General features: G+C 37.1%; 1 protein-coding gene across 1 annotated transcript in view; it reads right to left on the reverse strand.

Annotated features, from left to right (window-relative positions):
• The window catches only part of CHM (CHM Rab escort protein), a 198,859-nt gene extending 189,778 nt beyond the window's left edge, over positions 1-9,081 (reverse strand). The window contains exon 1 of the mRNA XM_082681443.1: positions 9,027-9,081. Within this exon, the coding sequence (XP_082537569.1) occupies positions 9,027-9,075 (49 nt within the window). The 5' untranslated portion in view covers positions 9,076-9,081. The remainder of the gene's footprint in view (positions 1-9,026) is intronic.
• Positions 9,082-10,760: the final 1,679 nt, after the last annotated feature.

Here is a 10,760-nt window from a genome sequence, read left to right on the forward strand (position 1 = left end):
AATAGAAGGCAAATTTACAAAATACATGATAAAGATTTAAAGTCTTTAGTATATAAAGAATTATTACATGTTGAAAAGAAAAAAATGGCACAATAGAAACATGGGTAAGGGCAATTTCCAAAAGAAACATAATTGACCAATATACCTATTAAATAGTCAACCTCACTTATGATCTGAAAATGTAAATGCAAACAAGGAAATATTTTTTTTGGCTATGATGTTGATAGTAATTAAGAATAAGACATTCATAGACAATGTTGAAAGACTATGGGAAAATAAGCATTCTCATACTCCGCTGGTGAGATTAGACTGGCAAACTTTCCTTAAGGCAATTCATCAATACAAATCAAAAGCTTTACGTAACCACCTCTATAATTCAATTTAACAGTTACAGTTCTAGGTATTTATCCTAAGGAAATAATTAAATACGTACAAAAGATTTAGGCACACCATGTTCATCACAGCCTTAGTTTATGAAAGCGAAAAACTGAAAACCTTAAATGTCCAAAAAAAGTTGCTAATTTAAATAAATGACAGGACATTTATAGAAAATAATATTTACTAAGCATCTACTTAATATGACATTTAATAAACTTTTGGAAATGACATAATCGTAAAGATGAAGAACAGATTAGGGGTTGCCAGGGTTTAGGGATGTAGGTAGGAGGGAGGTGTCCATGGCTATAAAAAGGTATCATGAGAGAGTATGATGAAACTGTTTTGTATCTGGATGTGACACCAATCTTCATGTGATAAAACTGTACAGAACTAAACACACACAAGTACATGTAAAACTGGTGACATCTGAATAAGGTCACTGGGTAAGGTCAATTACCTGGTTATGCTACATGTAGTTATGCAAGATCTTACTTACCACTGGGGGAAGCTGGGTGAACATATACAGGATCTTCCTATATTACTTCTTACAACTGCATGTGAGTCGAATTATCTCCAAATGAAAAGTTTTTTAAAAAGACACTGAGGAAGAAGATTTGATTAACATGGAATGATGTTCATAACATACTGTGAAGTGAAAAACAGAATAGCATACACACATCTATACACACAGGTCTGGAAGTATATTCCTAAAAGTGTTAGTTATTAATATTATTTGTTAATGACACGGCTCTTGGAGGGAAAAGATACCACATCTACTCTGTCAATTAAGATGCATCCATTGCAAGTGCTGACAATTGTTGACAATTATAGGAACCAAAAGAAGAGTCAATTAAAAAAAGAAAAGCTTCATAAACAGAACAATGAGTCTCATACTTGATCTTGAAAATTCAATTTATAAGTGCATAAAACTAAAAAACATTTTTTTAAAAAGACAAAATGGCAAACCCTCCCACATGCACAAATAGCCTATAGCTGACTTTTAACAATGGTTTTATTTCTGTGGGAAATTACGTATCTAGTAATCAGTGAATAATTCCTAGGGAAACAGATTATCACTTGAAATATGACTGTATTTTCTGATCCCATTTCTAGCCATTACTTTAGTGGCTGATTCTGTTTTTTCAGTTTTAAGGGATAAACACAACCAAGTCATTCAGTTCACCTTCATCAAAAGGTCTGCGAGTTGACAGATGTCATGATGCTGTCAATAATGAGTTAACACCACAAGGCTGTGCTGGAATCAGGATTTTAATGTCAACAATGGTAACTCCCCAAAATGAAGCAACTGTCAACTGCTAAGCTAGAACACAATAATCTAATCTTGAGAGTATAAGCTATTTTTTCACATGGAAGAATCCAACCAGCTAAATCTAATACCTAGCCAGAGTAACTCCAGTCTTAACAGTTTGACCTCGGTCAAACTTAACTAAGCCTTAGGTTCCACATTTGTAAAATGGAGATAACAATAAGCATCTAACACGACAAGGTTACTGTGAGAATCAGATGAGATAATGCATTTTAAGGGCTTAGCATTGGATTCAGCATAATAAATGCCAGAAATAATTTCATATATTTAACAGTGTGTTGTACATACTAAATTTAATTCTATGTCCTCTATTTGGCCTAGATAGCTCATGCCAAAGTAACACAGAAAACTAAGGATTAGAACACAACTCAGCATCTTCCTAATATGCCTGCTATCTGTATGTAAAACCTTCTTTGTCTGTACTTTAGCTTGTGCAAACTTTTCCATAATTATTTTAAATGCATATACAGAAAAGCAGTTTAACCAATGTGCAAATTCAGATCACAGATACATGATCCAAAACAGTTGAAAGCAATACAAAATGACTAAAACTGCCATTAACCAAAAGCCATTGTAACTCAACATCAACACTAGGCTGGACAAAAAAGATATGTATGAACACTACTCGGGAGAAAAAGCAGATGTTGGTACTTTTGTAAATGTGATATAAACCAAATCAGTCAAGCGGTATGACATTACCCACTTAAACTCTTGGTAAAACCTAATATGAGATCAAACACTCAAGTGAAGCACTACCCTGGCGAAAAGCTGCCCCTGGTCTCTTCACCTATTTTCAAACTATTTTTTAAATAGTCCCATTATGATAACATGATACCTCTCATAATCACACTTGGAGAAATCAGTATCTGTGATAAATTATCATCTTTTTACACTGCCCTTTAATAAGATTATTAGAAAAGCAAAAAAGAATAAATCAATCTTTCAAAGTATCCCTATTTTGTTGGTCACAACTAAATATCCCCAAAATGTTTCCAATCTCTCTAGCATATATACATAATACATACATGTGCATATATTGACATATATGTGTATATATATGTAGTTTTGTAATATACATATTAATATAAACTGGGAACTGATGATTTTTAGACTATTTTACTTTTTAAACCATTTACATACATAGCAGGCACAGCCTAACTTTTCAGTGTAAAGACTGTAGTGAAACTGAATAGCAGATGATTTAGCATGAGTAACAGTTCAATTACATGGAATTATAATTGTTTCTGTGCACTGGGATTTTATGTGAAATATGAGAATGTGATGGTGAGCAGCCATGTTTGATTTTAATTGCTGTAGCTTGAGTTCTCCAAAACATCATGAGGATACTGGAGAAAATGAGAAAATGACGTGAGGCATGGGAGATGAAAATTATGCTGCGGAGAGAACTCTGGTAACAGATGCGCCTCTCTCTGAGGGACTGGCTCAAACTTATGATTTACAGGGAAGCATAAGCCTCTCCAGAGAGTCTTCTCCAGAGTTATATAATTCCCTTTACTTTTCGAGGTATTGAGCGCAGAAAAGGCATACTTTTCCATCAATAAATGCCTGAAGAATTGCAAAGCATTTTTCAGAACAGCAAAACCTGTAAGCTCTCTTTAGCTCCTTCAGCATTCTTACACTGACAAGGAAGAGTTTCACACTATGCCTCAAACAAGACAAATCTGTTCAAAACAAATGACAAATAATGCAAGCTGGTGAACAAAACAGGGTAAAAGAAGAAAAAAAAAAAAGGAAAGAAAACCGTCAGTTAAGAAGTCTGATAGAAATAGTGGTAACAGACACACAAAGGTCTTTCCCACCAAACGGCCAATGGGAAGAGGAGGAAGATGACTCAGACACCTGAATCTTTCCACTGCTCTCCATGAAAACTATGAGCCTTTCCTTGGAAGCATTCACGTAACAGTAGTGATGATAAAAGCACCTCAGTATGGTATTATGGGCTATAAAAATCAACTATGTTTTCTGAGCACTTACTAAGCATTTTACAGAATTATTCCATTGAATCCTCAACACAGCTCTGTGAGATTTATTCTCTTTTAGAGATGAGAAAATTGAAACTTAGACATTAAGGAACATGTGTGAGGTGGCACAAGCAGCATAGCTGATTCAAACACTGTCCCATTTCAGAGCCACCTTGTCAATCACTACACTATGCTCTCAAATGAGATACATACATGTCAAGGTAAATAAAACATATGGATGGTATAGCATTTGTAAAACCAAATGACTTTTGAAATATTATTTCATTCCTACTCACTACGTTATTCAGTTAATCAATATTCTCTAAACTTTAAAACATTTTGCCCCTAGCCACCCCCAAAATATATATGAATATATGTATGTGTGTGTGCTTCACACAGTGATACACACATGAAATATATGTTTCATGAAACTATACTCATCCTGGGACTTCCCTGGTGGTCCAGTGGTAAAGAATCCATCTTCCAACGCAGGGGATGTGGGTTCAATCCCTGGTCGGGGAACTAAGTGGGCAACTAAGCCCGCACAGTGCAACTACTGAGCCCACGCACCTCAACTAGAAAGAGAAAACCTGCACGCCACAACTAGAGAGAAGCCCACGCACCACAACAAAGAGCACGCACACCACAACGAAGATCCTACGTGCCGCAACTAGGACCCAACACAGCCAAAAATAAAAATAAATAAATAAAATATTTTTTAAAATGTTGCATCCAAATAAAGAAAAAAAGTATACTCATCCTTACTACATGTAATATATTCTAATACATATTCTATTCTACTTGTTTTTTTTAATGCTGGAATTGATTTCATGACCCACAAATAGGTGGCATCTTGCAATTTAAAAAAAAAACAACTCTGCTCTAGACTACAGGTTCATGGATATTTGGAAATACAGGCAGAGAAAGTATGGACATCCTCCGATATTAGAACCACACACAGGCATCCTGGGAGAGGATTAAATAAGATACATATATAAGAAATCACTTGGCAGAGAGTCTGGCATAAACAGGTATTTAGTAAAAATCAGTTTCCACGATACCTCCTACAACATTACTATCCCCCAACGTTTAGAGAAGTGAAGTTACTCCACCACCATCATAAGCATTATAGTCAATAAGCTGCTGGCCAAAGTTAACCACCTTAAAGTTTCAATGCTCAACTAACATCAAGAAATGGAGCTGTGCTACCTACATGACCTTTCCTGATGAAAGCAGCTTATCATTTCCAAGAAAATTTTTTTTATGAACCATTTTGATAGAAAAATTTCTGAAGTATATCAAACACTGACTTGACTTCTTAAGAGGACTATACAGAATTGTCTTTTCTCAAGGACCCAGGGTCATAATTATGCACACACAATGGTAAATTTTAGAACTGGTAGATGCCTACCTTAGAGGTCACCTAATTCAAGTCTCTCACTTTACAGATGAACAAATTGATGTCCCAAGATGTTATGCAATTTTCCCAAAGTTACCCAGTAGGAAGGTTAAGTGATTCCCATTATGCCATGCTGCCACATCGATTTCGGACTATGCTGAGCATGATCTAGCAAGGTAGTCAGGATTTAGGAGCAATACCCCTTGTAATTTACCCCATATTTGTTATTTTTGTTATCTCACTTCTTTCCCCATAATCTTTAGCAATAAAACTCTTAAATCAAAATAGGGTCTATGTGTTTGTGCTCTGCAGGAAAAATGTTAAGCTAGTCTACTCCACAGACCATTTAGGGGAAGAATTCCAAAATATAATATGTGTGGTGTACCTTAGTAAGGAAAGGGATGCAGAATGAATATCTATGTGGCCTTCAGAAAGCAAGAAGGATGCACTGAAAAGGCCACATTGGCTTAGAACAGCTCTGAGCATGTGACAGTCAGGAACCCCAAACAGCTCCTCAGAATAGGCAACACAGTAAATGTCACAAGGGCAGGGACTAGGTTCTCAGTAGATGTGGGTTGAATATTCTAAAAAATGTGTAGTCTGTCACTACACTAAATGGTGCCAGGTCATTGTGCTGTCTGATGTAGGTTTGCATTTTAGGTGTTTGTCTCTCCCCTTTCCCATAAGGATATGAACTGTCACTTATGTCTAATGACACCTCCCAAACATGGCTTTTGCAGAAGTTGATAACGTTTCCTATATCTTCTAATAAGATGCTTCTAATACACTCTGAGCATGCTAGAATTTTCTAAAATAAGAAAGAATATGCTCTAAATAAGAGAATGAGGGATTCCTCTATGTAAGAAGCATGCCGATATTATCCCATAACTCTTGTAACTTCCATCTTGTCTGCCCTTTTGTTGAGTGGATGGCTCTGCTGCGGGTTACAGATTACACAGTTTGCCAGATAAGTCACCTGCAGTGAGGTATTATGCTACTGGGACTATTTTTAACCTGCAACCGATGATACTTCTCTGTAACCCACAAAATTATCACTCAAATGTCTTTAAATGGCAAAATGTCTTTAAAATGACAACCATGCACCCAAACTGAAGGCCATTTTCTAGACACTTATTACTATATTTTTACAAATAATTGTCAGGATTTTTTCATTAATTTTTTTTTATTTTATATTGAACTCACTATATCTATTTTTGTCCTCTCCCTTGAGACTCCATTTGGTGCTCCTTCCTTATTCCATTTTCTTCTATATTTTCCATGGTTCAAGTACTTTATCTTATTCTTCTGCCTTTGGGTGTTCTAGTGATATTTCCTGTATTTTGTAATCAGGAGGAAATGGGCTTAACTAAGAAAATACATACAAAACTTTATTTTCCCATAATCTCTTCAAAACATGATCTTAAGGAAAACGTTGTGTTATGAAGAATGAAAAGAAATACAAATTAATCAAGGTCAAAGGGGTTTAAAATATTATCCACAGATTATTTTACTTGATAAAGCAATTGTCTCTTGATGACATTTAACTAGAACTAAATCTGCTAAAAGAAAAACTGCATCTCATAGCCTATTTCTTCATGTTTCTGATACATGCATGATTAATTCTGCTTTTGTTATTAAAACTGAATCTTTGAAACACTGATTTTTCTATGATTTACTCAAGCTAGTACATATAGTAAGGCAAACACATTTTAAAGACCACTTTCAGCAAACTATTTCAGAAGAGAAATATTCCAAACACATTAAAAATCATTCTTATTCAGTAGTGATTGGAATTATTGGATTCATTTATTTGGGAAATGGCTTTTATCCAATTTTTCCAGTTTGACTTACCTAAAAACAAAGCTTCATATCATAAATTTAAAGAATGTGCTTGAAAAGTAAAAACGTGTTCACTAAGTGATATGAAAAACTTCTAACTCAAATAAGTTCTTCCCACACTTTGAGAAATAACATTACTCTCACGGAAATAAGTCTAAAATGAATCTTTTTCCAAATACACCAGATACCCCTGATGCAATTTTCTGGATCACTCACAGAATCTTCCTACCTCTATCATAACGGACTCTAACAGGATGGATGTAATCCATATTATGAACTGAACTAGAAGGCAAAATACGTCTCATATAAGAATTAACAGCACTTAATGATAAGAATTAGCACTCTTATCAATTAAAATTTGAATCAAGATAAGAAAAAGTATCTTAATGATTCAAAGTAATTTTTAAAACGCCCTAAGTGCCAAGGTAAAACAACAACAAAAGAAGGCAGTAACATAGGACCCAAGTATGGTATAACAACTATTCTAAAGTGGATATTGTTCTAAGTTTTAGGATAGACTGGAGAGAATAAATAAGAGTCTGTTGACTCCTTCCAGCTCTCATCCAACATCTGTTCATAGCAGCTACAGCAAGGTTATCTGTAGCCATGCAGTTTTCAGGTTGAGAATAAACATGTCCTTGCTGTTTTGAAAACAATTACCCAGGTACAACTAGAACAAGATAATTTTTGGTTAGACAACACTGGAAAGGTTATCTAGTTTACCCTCCCTATGTTCATAAACAAGGAAACTGAGGCTCAGAGAGATTAAGTTCCTAGCCCTAGCAACTCACACAGCTAGTTAATGGCCAAGCAAGGTCTAGAACCAAGTTTTCCAAATTATTTCTATTAATATGGGTTAACTCTGAGGGTCAGAGCCACTGATTCTCCTTCTGGTATGGAATTGACCTTTGGAAATTTACCGGCTGTGTGATCTTGAGCAAATTGCAACCTTTCTAAGCCCTTTTGCCTCCTCTGTATAGTGTAAAGAATACGTACTCTAACAAGATTGTTGCGAGGATTATATACAGCTTGTAAAGTGCTTAGCACGTCGATTAGCAAATAATAAGCATTCGAAAATACGTAGTTATTATTTTTACTCCCGACCTGGAAACATGGCTGCTCCTACTGTTTAAGAAGACAATGAACTGAATTCAACACAGTGGACAGGGTCTCAACCACCGGGGTTCCCCAGCCTCCCACGTTCCGTAGACAGGAGAAAACCCCACCCAACAAATTATTTCACCCCATCTAAAATCCACCCTTTACACTGTTAAGAAAAACAAAATACCAATTGCTGCCAAATGTTTTCTGCCACGTGTTGTACGTGTAATTTGTCAACTATAAATTGCAGGGGGAGTTCTGGCACCACCCAAAACATGAAGAATAAATGATGGGAAAACAAGGGGAAGATAAGATCACACACCTGAACTGGACTCACAGACGCTTGTTCTCAGCTCATTTAGCTGTTGGTAGGTAGGTGGGTGGTATAAAGCAAAATGATTTCTTTCAGCACCATAAAGCAGGAATAATGGCCACCACAACAAATTACAACCCCCTAGGCTTCTCAGCAAAACATAAAAGAATCCATTTCATCGCCTTAGTAAATTAAAACGTACACGGGCAACAACTGAGTAACAAAATGTATCCGAGCTGCACTGCACCTTAGGATTACATAAATATATGAAATATTCCTATAAAATGGCGAGACAAAATGATGGGGAATATCACCTTGAAACTAACAAGGAGGAAATTATGTCATGCCAAAGGTGTCTCCATTGACAAAATCCCCACCCTCCGTTCTCATGACACTGCAAACCCACCTCCCTCTAAGGAAATTACAGGAATCACCCGCAGCTACCAACCTCAGCAATCGACATCGAGCAGATCGACCCCTACTCAAATGGCGCTAAGCACCGCGGGTCCAAGCCCCTCCCTGCAGCTGCCAAGTCCCGCGCTGGCTCCAGACTACTTCGCTTCCTTTCCGTCCTCCCTCTCACGCTCGACCCCCAACATTTCTCGCCGACCCTCGCCACTGACAGAGAAGGTAGGAACGGGAAAGACTTCCTACACTGTGTCCAGGGAGTACCAGAGCCACACATACCCGTCCCTATTACGACCACATCAAACTCCGAAGGTAGATTATCCGCCATCTTGACAGGAAACGTGTCATGTGACTATTGCTTGTGGAAATGAGATCAAGTTAAGCATTGCTGTGGTAGAAGGCGGAAGGGAAAACACTGCATTCTGGGTATTGTAGTTCCTGGGTGGCGGGTCCAGCTAGGCGGCTACAGCATTGTATTTGAAACGTTTTATGCGAATGTTAAAAGCTCGATTCATTTTCCAGGCTGAGTGCAGTAACACTTTTAGCCTGGAGTTTTGGGGTAGAAAAGAGTTGTAGATTTTTACTCTGATGGCTAGGATGAATGTGGGAAGACCTGGGAACCCCTTGACAATGATGAAGCAAGAATTGTTAGGAGACGAGGGCGGAGTGAAATTGAAAGGGGATTGCTTTGTGAAGAAAGGAAATTTTCATTCCAGCCTGGAAACTGTTTGTTTCCCCCAGCATGTCTGTATTTTCGTTTTGGCCTGCGAGGCATAATTTTTCACACCAATACCTTCAAACTCTATCCCTTATCTTTTTTGTCTCTGTCTCCCCAATGAAAACCCACAAAAAATCTCGCCCTAGCTTCGCCAGAATGGAACCGTCATTGCATCTGCATTTGTTCTAGTTAGTCCGATCAGCCACCTTGGCCATATACATATGCAAAATTAGTCTTGCTTTACAGGAGGGAAAAAAGTTATGAAAACATAGTAGTTGCTTGATAGGCGTTTATTGATTCTGAATCTGGTTTTATATATGTATACAAGGAGTTCATACAAGATTTTCCCAATAAGGTACCACAGAAATGATCAAGGTAAAGTGACCTTTATATTCAAGTGATTGTATTTGTTGAAGAGGATTTAGATTACCTGTGCCAAGCAGCTAATGTAGCTCTGGTAAGTATTTTCAAAGTCGGCATCCTCCCACCCGTACCGCCAGCCCCGTTATTTAAAATGCTTTGCTGTCTGACAATTCCAAAGCAAAAAAGAGGTAGAGAATGCATGGGAGTGAGGGAGGGTAATTTTCGGATCCCAGAAATTCATTGTGTAGTTATTTTACCAGAGTTTCAAGATAATTCAGAGAGTGCAGTGGTGGACCTTCCCTTACGCCACCTGACTGACCTCTGAGCTGTTTGTGGTTCCCCAGTCACACTGTTGTTCCTTCATCATGGAATGATCTTCCCGTTCTCTAGCTAACAATTATCCCCAAGGCTGAGAGTCATTTCCACCACCTCCTTCTTACATTTCTTCCCTATACTGGGTTATATTACCCTACATTGTGCTACCCCTCTGTCATAACCTCCCATATTACACTGAAAATTATTTGCATTTATGTTGGTTCCTATACTGGACACATATTCCCCAAAATACATACCCAGATATACAATACCCTAAATTATAAGCCCCTATATGACAGGGATTGTGCCTTACTTATCTTTTTACCCCCTGCATCTAACATAAGCCTGGCGTATAGTAGGAATTCAGTAAGTGTTTGCTGAACTAAGCTTGGCTCTGATTCCTCTAATAGATGGTAAGTACTATAGATTCAGAAATTTCCTAACAAATATAATCACACTGTGAAGCTACAACTCATTAACTCATTTAATTTTCCTTAAATACTCATTGAGTACCTACTATGTGCAAGGCACTGATTTAGATGCTGGGATTACAGCAATGAAAAAACAGAAAAAAAAAACCCTGTCTTAATGAAGTTTACATCTAGTGAAGTAAAACA

The sequence above is a fragment of the Grampus griseus genome (genome assembly GCF_964374135.1).
Source record: "Grampus griseus genome assembly, chromosome: X".
NCBI classification, from domain to species: Eukaryota; Metazoa; Chordata; class Mammalia; order Artiodactyla; family Delphinidae; genus Grampus; species Grampus griseus.